General features: G+C 38.6%; 1 protein-coding gene across 2 annotated transcripts in view; it reads left to right on the forward strand.

The window, feature by feature from the left end:
- ranbp2 (RAN binding protein 2) overlaps nucleotides 1-8,275 on the forward strand; it is a 33,797-nt gene extending 25,522 nt beyond the window's left edge. The window contains exons 21-29 of one of the 2 annotated variants that reach the window (XM_032568282.1): nucleotides 1,841-2,023; nucleotides 2,420-2,506; nucleotides 2,603-2,778; nucleotides 3,882-4,128; nucleotides 4,228-4,317; nucleotides 4,405-4,559; nucleotides 5,362-5,635; nucleotides 6,126-6,466; nucleotides 7,335-8,275. In XM_032568282.1, coding sequence (XP_032424173.1) covers nucleotides 1,841-2,023; nucleotides 2,420-2,506; nucleotides 2,603-2,778; nucleotides 3,882-4,128; nucleotides 4,228-4,317; nucleotides 4,405-4,559; nucleotides 5,362-5,635; nucleotides 6,126-6,466; nucleotides 7,335-7,640 — 1,859 coding nt within the window. In that variant the 3' untranslated portion in view covers nucleotides 7,641-8,275. Of the gene's footprint in view, nucleotides 1-1,840; nucleotides 2,024-2,419; nucleotides 2,507-2,602; nucleotides 2,779-3,836; nucleotides 4,129-4,227; nucleotides 4,318-4,404; nucleotides 4,560-5,361; nucleotides 5,636-6,125; nucleotides 6,467-7,334 lie in introns of those variants that run through there. The other variant, XM_032568284.1, reaches the window with a different exon arrangement.
- Nucleotides 8,276-12,177: the final 3,902 nt, after the last annotated feature.

Raw genomic sequence — 12,177 nt, forward strand, 5'->3', positions numbered from 1 at the left:
ATAGCACTTTCTCCCATTTCAACGATCTTGGCATTGTTTTCTGAACATAGCAGCCTCATATTTAGTGTCTCTTCACCAACAACAACCCATCATCCTTTAGGGCTGGATTTTAGGCTTTTCAAAGATAACCCAATGGCCTTTTGGACCAGCACATCCACCGTCCAATTTGAGAGCCCAGGTACTCTAACTATTGCAGTGTGTGTTAAAACCTCTCAGCTGTCACCTGGCTGGCCCCGACTTCAACAAACAATAACCTGTTTGCACGGAGTGGACAGACCAAACAGACTGAAGCTAACATGTTGCATGTCGTGTGTTGAAGTTCAGTCCTTGGTATCTAACTTAGCAACTGCACAGCATCAGGATGTAAACATCTTGTTCAAAATAAGCTGTATAACTAATTACATTTTTTACTTTGTAGGCACTGTATATACAAAAGTAAATAGCTGATTTTTTTCCCCTTTGTTTTACCCCAAATTATTTGGATTCTTCACAGATAATATGCATGCAGTTTTACTAAAAGTGAGGGAATTTAATATAAAAAATGCCTTTACTTTTTAAAGAATCTGTTCATAAGTAGCTTTGTTTCCATTACAAATGTGAGCAAAACTTTAATAGTCTGCTAATGTCAAATAAACACAATTTTATAAGAAGCGTCATTAAAAAACATGGCACTACTACTTCCTGTTGTCTTCTTTGTGCTTTCTGCCAGCAGTAACATCTGGTTGTTGATCACATGACTCGTGTGATGCGAAAAAATATTTCCATTGCATTTTAGTTCACAAACAAGCTGTAAAACTGACAGTTTTTACCTTACAGCCACTATATATGCAAAAGTGATTTTTTTTCTCTGTTATTTTTACCCAAATTATTTGAATTTTTTACAGATCCTATGCATCCAGTTTTATTTAGACTAACTGAAAATAAAATTTAATATAAAAATGCCTTTACTTTAAAAAATCTGTTCATAACTAGCTTCATTTCCATTGCAAATGAGAGCAAAGCTTTAATATTCTGCCAATGTAAAAAAATAAAAATCGCAATAAGAAACACAATTAAAATCACATGTGAATAAGTCATTAAAAAACACGCTGTGCTATTATTCTACTACTACTTCCTGCCATCTTCTTCGTGTTTTCTGCCAGCAGTAACATCCGGCTGTTGATCACATGACTTGTGATCCAAAAACAAAATATTTCCAGTGCAGTTTTACGAAATAGGCTAATTTTGATGCATCCAAAAAATGCCTAATTCTAGCACAACGACTTAGTGAAAAACGTGTTTGTTTTTTTATTTCAAAATTGGCATGTTTCCATTTAAGCAAATTTATTTTCATAATTCCAGTTTGTGTGATTATGTGGTCAATGGAAACGCAGCTATTGTCCTGTAAATATCCAGGTGGTTTTGCATGAAGTGCAGTGTTGAAGCGCAGCAGGAGGCAGTAAAAGTAAAATGTTTCCTGAAAGGTGATCTGAAGGCAGAGGATGTTCCTTCAGGGAGGCACGCACTGACATTTTTCACAGAGCCATTTTTAGTGCTGGATCTGCAGCAGCAGCATGAAATGTAATTTGCTGCCTGGCGAGGCATTTGCAGATGATGTGCATATCAGCAGAAGCTAATTAGGGGTTAAGCTCAAATGTTTGTGTAGTTTAATGTCATCGAACTACCACAGGTAGTTTCTCACTGCAGTAAATCACATGCATGCGTTTCATTGTTGTGCATGTGATTTTACTTTACTGTGTGGATCTAACACTTGCACTTAAAGCTGCAGTAAGTAAATATGAGCTATGAGTCCCTGATGTAGTGTTGCATAATGTTCACTGCTGCTGTATCTGTATCATAGGCTCTCCTCAGGCGGCGGCGGAAGCTTCCAGCTCGGGTTCGGATGACGACTCCGATGTGGAGATTGTTTTCGTCAGAGAGCCCACAGCTGAGCAGGCGGCGTTAGCCAGGAAGCTCCTGCTGCCTCTCACCTTCTTCTGCTACAAGAACGAGCCAGGCTACACCAGCGATGACGAACCTGATGGTGAGACCTGATGTTGATTTATGAAAAGTGCAAAACAAACTAAACTTTGATTGTGATGCATCCTGTACAACTCTACTACACATCAAGCAAATCTATTGAGGAAAAGCATAATTTTCCACAAATATCAACATCTAATAGAGGAAAATGTAACCACACTCATTCAAGAGTTTGTTTTTGCATGCTTGATCAGCAGATTTAGAAATGCAGTCCATCTTTATGTTTCCTCATGGTTTTGTATTATTCGGCTTATTTTTACACCATTATTAAGGTAACGTAAAGATGCAAACCGTTAATACCAGGTAAATCAACGGAAAGCAGAATCGTGAGCTAAAATTTAATATGTCAACTAAACTTATAAGTGGCAGATCTTTACTAAATTTCTTTTTTTATGGTTAGATGAGGACTTTGAGTCGGCTGTAAGAGCCTTGAATGGAAAGCTCTACCCAGATCCTCCTGGAGCAGCAGTAGCAGTCTGTGCTGAGGGTAAGCCACTCAAACTTTATCACACTACCGTCATAACAGCAACTAAAACACATTTGAGTAATTCTCTGTCACACCGAACCTCTGTGCTGCTCTCAGAGCCAGACTGCCAGTTTGTTTGGGAGAAGAAACCAACGCCAGAGGAAGAGGAGCGGGCGAAGAGCCTCCAGCTTCCCCCGACGTTCTTCTGCGGCCTGAGCGCCACAGACAGCGAACCGGACAGCGAGGAGCCTGAAGACTTTGAGACGGAGCTACGCAAAGCCCAACAAGACCTGGTAATGGGTCACGTGGGAAGAGTTTTATTTTTCACCTGATTTTCCCTCTTCTGACAATCTTTAAGGAGACCTTTTATGCAAAATTCACATTCTGTGAGTTTTTATATTTGCTTTTGGGTCTCAATTGCTAATAAAAACGATGCAAAAGCTTATACAACCAAACGTTTAATGCTTTTTGGTGTTCAGAAAATGAGCCGTTTCAAAAGCCTCGCCACTGTCAAGTCACGTTCCATTGGCAGGTCTCCGTTACCTAGCAACCTCAGCAAGCCCCAGCTTGTTACCTAGCAGCCCAAGCGGAGCTCCAGCACATTTTCTCAGCTGGTTTTATTGCTGCACAATTTCTGCTGGAAAAGACAAGTGTGTTGTTATTGACTTGCCACCCAGAAACTACTGGCTGCAATCTTGTTGTTTGTGCAGGAGGCTCAGCTTTTGCTTTTCAAAGATGTACGGGTGCAAACAGATGTATGATGGTGTATTTGTTTGCACAGATGTGCCATTATACACTCACATTTTCAAGTGTGAGTGTAAAGGTTGAGTTGGGGGTGCGGAAAGCAGCAGATTATTTGGATTTAAAGTGACAGGAGGCCCTAAAACAGATCAAAATAGGCTGAACTGAGCAGAGTAAAATGTCATCTAACAATTATTTTGTGCAAAGAAAATTAATGAACATCTGACTTACCATTCAAGAGGTTTTTGACACAGCTTCTTTTCTAGACACCAAAAAACAGCTGAATATTTTATTTTATTTTATTTTTAAGGGCTTGGTCTGTTTTTAGAAGCAGTTGAGATCCAAATGAAAGTACAAAAATGTACAGAATGTGAATTTTGTCCCCTTTAGGTATTATTTTTCAGTCAAATTAACTCTGTTTTATTTGTATATTGCCACATTAACATGAAAAAAATGTAAATATTACTTTTTAGAAGTATTCATGAAATACAGAGAAGGTTATAGTATTTAAAGTTTATTAATGGATAGTTTTATTAATACTCCACTGTCTGTGGTCAACTTTAAATCTACTGTCAGTTTCTCAGCTTTTTTTTGCTTGCTACTTTTACAGCAACACTCTGATCAGAACATCATTAAATAATGAAACTTTCTTCAGGTTGCCCAGTTAAACAGAGGTGAGCCGGTCTCCACCGATCCTGCAGAACCCTCACAGGCCTCGTTCTCCGGCCCGTCGACCAGCAGAGCAGAACCTGCAGATGGCAGACCCACACCAGGCAATCAGCCAGGAGAAAAACCCACAGACACTCAGAGTGAAACTCCCAGCAGCAGCAGCTCTCCTATCGACCTGTCCACTAAGAAGAGCCCAGAACCAGAGTCCAGAACCGACACCACAGCTGCTCCAGGTACAGACTTTAGTTTAAAACATAATCTGATTTTCACCACCATTTTTCTGGTCAGAATGACAATAATTTAATTAAAAATCCCGTTTATTTTCCTCTCAGATTCTTCCTCCTTTGGCTTCGACTCAGTCGCTGGGTTTTCGTTTGCTGAGCTCGCCAAAAACACTGACGGATTCGCATTTGGATCTAATGGTTTGTTCTAGCAGAACCTTCGCCAAGCTTCTCTTTTCCACTGTTCTGAAATAATTTAATTATGCCTGACGCTCTGTCCTAAATCAGATGCCAATTTCTCCTGGGCGAATGCCGGAGCGACTGTGTTTGGAGCTGCGGCTCCCACTGAGGCTAAAAACATGGCCGCCGAGGAAGGAAGTGATGAAGAGGAGACCTCCAACAACGTGGATATCTACTTTGAACCCATCGTTTCTCTACCTGAGGTACCTTTAAATACGCTCCTAATTTTTATGGTTAAAATATTTAAGATCTCAGCACTGGAAGATATTATTTAAAAATTTTAATCTCCTCTTTTTTTCATTCCAGATCATATTTTAGTTTATTTTTTTCTGAGTTTTCTCTTCTATAAAAATAAACATTGAGAAAATAGTTTCAAAAAGTGACTTTTTGACACAATTTCACCAGAAAAACATCTTAAAATCACAAAGAAGAAAATCTTTTTAATGAGAAAAAAGCTGGGATATATTTAAGGTCTGACCAGTTAAGAACTGGTGTGATTCTTTCTTCGAAAAAGACAAAGTTGTTTGTCCAATTGTTTCAACGTCCTGGTAATTTCATGCAAATTTGTTAAAAAATTGATATTTCTATTGAGTATTAAATGTAAAACTTACACTGGAGTTTAACTTCACAAGATGCTCAACATTCCTGATTTTAATTTTTCATTTTTTGTGTTGAAATTCTCATAAAATTACTACTTTTTTCTCCATTGTTGTAAAGCTGTTCTCTTGTACTAGAATTACCTTATTCTCGTAATTAAAAATAAGAAATGTTAGTTTGCTCTGAATATTCTGTTTATGAGATGATCTGAACTCAGAGTGTAAATAAATAGAAACTTGTAAAACTCGCTTGTCAAACTAAGGAAACTCAAAAAATTCCTTTTTTGGGGGGGAAAAAATCCAGATTTTCTCAAAACTAAATATACAAAAAACAAAATTTCAATTAATCGAAAAGCTCAATTTAACGCTAGCCCTTTCTCACCGCTAAACGTTTTTTTACTCTTTTCAGGTGGAGACGAAATCTGGCGAGGAAGACGAGGAAATCTTGTTTAAAGAGCGAGCCAAGCTCTACCGATGGGACCGCGACCTCGGCCAGTGGAAGGAGCGCGGCATCGGAGACCTCAAGATCCTCTTCCACCCGACCAAACACTTCTACCGGGTCCTGATGCGAAGAGACCAGGTGCTGAGGGTTTGTGCCAACCACACCATCTCAGAGTCCATGGAGCTGAAACCCATGAACACCTCCGCCAACGCGCTCGTCTGGACCGCCACCGACTACTCGGGTAAACACACTTAAATGGGAAAACTATGATTCAAAGTTCACATTTTGCATGTTTTTGTCCTTCAATTTGGGTTTCTAAAAATAGCCCAAGCGCCTTTGTTTTGTTTTTAACTTGCCATTCAGAAACCACTCTCTGTATTCTTGTTGGTTGTGCAGGAGGCTCTACTTCTGCTTTTCGAAGACGTACGGTTGAATAATTAAAAACTGATCAAGCGAACCGTACGCTAAGGGAATGCGATTGTTTTTTCATTTTAAGCAGTAAAATGTTTTTCTTACTTAGAAAAGCATTTTTTATACAAAATAACCTCAACTGGTTAAATGAGAAATTTGCTAAATGTGCCTCTTGTTTTTTTGATTCGTAAGTGATTACTAAAATAATTGTCAGCTGCAGCCCTATTACAAAATGTGAAAAGGTTCAATGAATATGAATACTAATATACTTTGTGTTTCTAATGAGGAGAAAATGTTGGGGGTTTTGCTTCCTCCTTCAGATGGTGAAGGTGAGGTGGAGCAGCTGGCAGCTAAGTTCAAAACCTCAGAGGTAGCCGAGTCGTTCAGGAAGACCTTCTGCGAATGTCAGAGCCGCATCGGCCAAACCGGCGACGACGCCTCGGTGCTGTCCAGAGTACAGGAACACTCCAGAAACACGAACCCGCTGGTGTTCCTCAGGGTGGCAGCCGACGGCGAGCCGCTGGGCTCCATCACCATCGAGCTTTTCTCTCACATCGTCCCCAAAACGGCGGAGAACTTCAGAGCGCTGTGCACCGGAGAGAAAGGCTTCGGCCTGCAGAACTCCGTCTTCCATCGGGTCATACCGGACTTCATGTGTCAGGTGAGAGAATTACAGCTTGAAGAAATTGTTTAATTCACTGATAGTATGATCTAAGGCTGAGAGGATTAACTGAATTTATCGTGATGAATCAATTATTGAAATAATCATCTAATTTAGTAATCGATTAATCATTAACTGGAGTATACAGACTCAAAATAAAAGGCAGTTTTCTGAAAGAACAACACATTTAGAGCAGCAATTCAGCCAAAATTATACAAAAAAACCTATACATTTTGCATTTAAGATAAAGTTCTATGTAGAACTCCTTGAGTGACAGAGTTTAGCTTCACCTCGGTCAAATTATCTAAAAAGTTTTTATATACACCTCATGTTAGGGCTGGGCGACATGGCTTAAAATAAAGTATTCAATTTTAAATTTCAAGCTTTTAATTTAATTTTTTTTTATTTTTAAATCGCTTTCTTTTCTGAATGAAAAATATGCCATATGTGATGTGCCAAAAAATGTTTTTAATTAATTGTCAGAATAGTCAATAGATTCATGAATATTTAGTTGCAGCTCTAGTGTTTAGTAAAAATCCTATCTTTAGTCATTTCTAGAGAATTCTCTTGCTTTTCTTTTTACATGTTTTATTAGATTTTTTCCTGTTGTAGTCATACAAAAAAACATAGAAAAAAAAAACATACCTTGCAATCCAAAAACCCAAATCTCACTCCGTCCACACACACAAAAAAGTTTAAATGTCACTGTGTAACCAGATACACCAAATAGCTTTTAAATCTCAATCGAATTTTTCTGGTAAAATAAATGTTATTTACTGATAGTCAGATGATTTTATGTTAAAACAGCTTGCCATACAAAGTTTACATTCACATGCTTGATCCAGTCTTCTACTTCCTGCCGTTTCAGGGAGGCGACATCACCAAAAGTGACGGCACCGGCGGCAAATCCATCTACGGCGCCGCGTTCGAGGACGAAAACTTCGACGTCCGGCACACGGGGCCGGGCATCCTGTCGATGGCGAACCGTGGGCGGGACACCAACAACTCGCAGTTCTTCATAACGCTGAAGAAAGCCGAACATTTGGACTTCAAACACGTGGCGTTCGGCTACGTTCGGGACGGGATGAGCGTGGTGCAGCAGATGGGAGAGCTGGGCACGAAGGGCGGGGCTCCCGCCAAGAAGCTGGTCGTCACGGAGTGCGGACAGCTGTAGCTGCTCGGGTGGGAAGGTCCGGACCGTCGGCCTGGTTTGGGTTGGAATGAAGTCGACTAGAAGCTGGGAAAACTGCGAGGTCCAATGCAATTCCTGGATGATTTGGGAACCTCAGTGGAGGCTTTCGAAGCAACATCACTGCATCACTGCTGTTGCATTTTAATCATTTCTCAGATGTTTATTTTTTGTGTGTGTTTAATTGTAAATGGAACATTTCTTATTGTTTTTGGTTATTTCTCTCTGTGTGTTGTCCCACTTTTTTATTTTTTTGAGGGATTATTAAAGATACTTTAGCTTCGTTTGGTTTGTTTCCACAATCACAGACGTACATTTTCCTGTTTGTTTTTCTTTCAGTGAAATTAATTCACAGTGCAGATAATTGGACTTTCACTGCTGATTGGTTTGGGGATTCAGCATCTGTACAGATTGAGATTACCAAGAAAAGTTACTTGTTGTACTGGAATAATTTGCTGATAATTGAGAAATAAATTTGCTTTACATGTAATGCGTGACTCATGTTTATATGTAATTATAATTTTGGGTTAATTACTGATTTTCATCAGTGAAAACATTTTGATGTCTGTTTTCCACTACAGTGTGTTCTATCACAATCAAATAAAAATGTCATAAACTGATCTTAACTGTGACAAAATGTGAAGGAGTTGGTGGGGTATGTAGACTTTTAAATGGTAATGTTCAAGCATAAGTCAGCCACAACTTTTCCTCTCTATTCCAATTGTAGTTCATGTGGAAAAGGATTATAGCTTTAATCTGACATGCAAATTTCAACTTTTCTAACTTTGTGAATTACTCACCCTATTGGTCCATTAACTGACATTAGGGCTTTAACTACACATTTAGTTGGAAAGTTGTAATTGATTAAATATAGAAAATGGTGTAAAAAAAACCAAAAAACATTGGTTGGCTAAATTTTTTGAGAACGGTTCCCTTAGATGATGTTTTAGGGATTTGAAGAAAATATTAGAATTTTAACTTTTCAGTGGCCCTAATTCTGTAAGTTAATCTTTTTGTTTTGGAAATGTGAAATTTCACGCACATTTGGCTCATGGGTCCAAATTAGAACTTTAACTATACCTTTAGTTGTGATGTAGTTGAACAAATATTTAAAATGGTGTCAAAAACTGTTTTGGGGACATTTTCCCAGAGTGATTCCACTGGAGGTTGTTTATGGGAATAGCTTGAGAAAATGTCAGATTTCTGAGATTAAAGTTGTTTTTGTTCTACTGGCCTTAATGGTCTTCTGTAAATTCACCATTTTGTTTTGGAACATGGAAATTTCACATTTCTAAATTTGTAAATTACCCATCCTTTTTGGATATAAAAGCTTTAACTACACTTTTAGTTGTGTTTTTGGATAGCTGTACTTATAAAAATATATATTATTGTGGCAAAAACAATTGGTTGTGTTTTCCCTTGGATGATGTTAGTTTGAGGGGGGAGGGGAACCAAGAACACTTTTTGTGGCCCTAATTATCTTCCTTAATTTACAGTGAGGAAGGCCGGAGTCCAGCTCTAGCAGATGGCTGAAGGCATCTGATCCGCTTCAATCTCAGTACCTGTTCGCTCTAAGGCAAAACTTTGGTAAGGTTAAATTTAATCGGCTAAAGAAAGTCAGACGGTTCGTTCTCCAACCTCAGAAATCCCTTGAGGTAGTCAAGTTTCTTGTTTGTTCAGATCTTGTTAGTCATTTCCATAGTATGATTATTAATTATCGATTCTGTTGTGTCTAGAGGCAATCTAATCGTTCAGTTCACAATTTAAGCTTTATTACCAGGATTCTGCGAATTAAATATTTCATAGCAAAGTTGAATTATATTATATTCTATTCTAATTCTGAATCCTGATATGTTTTTATATATAAAATGCATCGTCTCTCACAAAGAATGCATGGATTATCTGTAGATGTTGAAACTTTTATATAAATAAGAGCAGTGGATTAAGTGTTTATTGTTTAAGTGCAACCCTAAGTGTTTTGTCAAACGTAATTTTAGCCAACATTTATCGACACCAGAACATAATTCTAGCTTCATAGCCGACACTTATACAATACTAAATAAATTGTGTGATTTTCTTCCCAATTAAGTCATATCATTCAACGCTTATGAACAGGTCTGTCAAATCATTTACATTTATTTATTAAGCATAAAACAAAGCAATGCAAAATAAAATGATGAAGTAAAAGTTACAACAAAACTTTTAGTTTAAATCCAGAGAATCTGAGAAATAAGTTACTAATCCAAAGTAATTTGCATCTTCATATAGTTATCCACTAAATCTCTAAATAAACTATTTTGTTAAATATTAACAATCTAAAATCTTTTATTTAGTCCAACCATTCTTTGTAATTTAGTTTTTCTGGAGTCCGTCTTGAAAATCCTGCCCTTATTTGGCATTTTTGTGACGTTTCACTGCTTTGTGCAGAAACAGCAGAGGAAGCATCAGACTCCCGGGCAGCATGAGAAACATGGTACACGCCAAGACTAAGCAGTAACGGTTTGAGTCAGACAGGGGCATGGCAAACCAAACTATAGTCATAGCACATCGCAGCAGCAGCACCATCAGGATTGATACAATAACGATAAACGCTCTTCGCTTTCGCTGGTCAAGTTTCTTCTTGAGTCCAGATTTTTCACCTGGACCAGGACGGATCATACCTGCCTTGTAGGGAGAACATAATTGGGATCCAGCTTAGACACAAATGTCCTGAATCCAACGTCATCCACAATAGTGAAAGGCTGGGTATCCTTCACTATCATGGAGACTAGAGCTTCATCCAGCTCTTGTTTTCTGGTGGCTGGTTAAAAGGGAATAAATACAGTGTCTGTTACCTGTCTTTATTTGCACAACAAGCAAACATCAGCATCCAAAGATTGTGATAGTGTGTTTGTAATATAGTAATGAAATACCTTGGTTGGGTGAAGCTCCAGTTTCCTCCCTATTCTCATGCAAGGCACAGTAGTGCCTTAGCATGGATGAGGTGTTATTATTGTACCCCAACTCCTTGGAGCACAATAAACACCTCACCTTTACAGAAAATAAGAAACAGTGAAAAATACAGTTCCTCATAAGCAAACATAATGCATCTGCAAATGTTCAGTTCACCTTACCTTGTTAGGGCTTATCAAATCAAAATGTTCCCACATAGGAGAAATCCTCCTCTTTCTCCACTCTCTCAACTGACCGCAACTCGCCTACAACAACCCACATTTTGAATGGAGCCTGTGGGGTTTCTAAAGCTGTCAAACCCCGCGCCAAAATCGGAGCCACTTCCCGAAGCAGTCACGTGGTACAGCCGGGCAGCGAGGCTTCGGACGTCATCGTTTTCGGCTCCTCCCCTAAATGAAGCAAGCTTCGATACGCGCTTTACGGAAACGCCCCCTCCATTACTCGACACACGCCTCGAAGCCTCGGCACATCACGTAACATCACTAGTAATTCCTTAAAATTGTGGGGAAAAGTACCAGTTCCCATGTTGGCCATTAAGTCCCAGTTAGCTTTTCATCTGGACACTTAGTAAAAAATCATAAGCTTGAATTTTTTATCCTGATCTGACTTAGAAACAAACCACATGAATTCTGCAGAACTTTACCACAAAATTAGTTTTGCGGTTCCTTAAGTGACTGAAAAAAATATGAAAAGAACGAAGCAAAACTGACTTTGTCTCATCCTTCGCCTCTGCCTCTATATTTGAAATTCAGGACAGAGACGGTGTTGTAATTTCCTGCACAAACATTTATGATTCCTGAGAAAGGATCCGAGAACGCAAATCATCCTGAGTAAACAGCAGCAGGCGGGGAACTGTGTTCAGCTCCAAAGGAATCATATCAATCAACGTGTGAACAACAAAAGTGTCCAGTAACGACTTGCTACATGTCAGAATTGGTCAAATATTTAATGATCCAATATGCATCAGCAAATCAACAATTCAGTTCAATGTAAATAGAAATTAAATGTCGTAATATCCAGTATCAAGCAGTCTTCTAAAGACAGTGTTGCCGTCATGGCCTGCTAACTGTTCCAATAGCTAACATTGGAATATTCCAATATTCCAATATGGATTTTTCTATATCTAAATGTGACTGTGCGGTGAAGCTAAAAATTAAACTACTGTAATAATTGGTGCAACAACAGTTACATTTTGTCAGAAATATTTACAAATAAAATATAAATGGGGCATATGGGATCATTTCACCTCCTCTGGGTGTCACAGACACAGAATCTGAGCACCGGCAAGAGGACCGTTCATATCTACTAGCTGGGGTTTATTTTACTATTTTTATGATTTACTTCATTTGTAAGAAATAAGCTATGTAGGAATATATGTGTGTGCCTGTGTTGCATTGTGCGTGTTTGTGTTTGTGTGGGTCAGACACACAACGTGTCCACATTTGTGTGGCTCATAAGCATTGTGTTGATTTTGTGCTCCACTTACATGAAGCGCATTAGGGTTGTGTTTGTGTGAGTCGTGTGGAAATTAGGGCATACGCCAATTATCACTGATATTTAAGATAAGTTA

Source organism: Xiphophorus hellerii, chromosome 7 (genome assembly GCF_003331165.1).
Source record: "Xiphophorus hellerii strain 12219 chromosome 7, Xiphophorus_hellerii-4.1, whole genome shotgun sequence".
Lineage (NCBI taxonomy): Eukaryota > Metazoa > Chordata > Actinopteri > Cyprinodontiformes > Poeciliidae > Xiphophorus > Xiphophorus hellerii.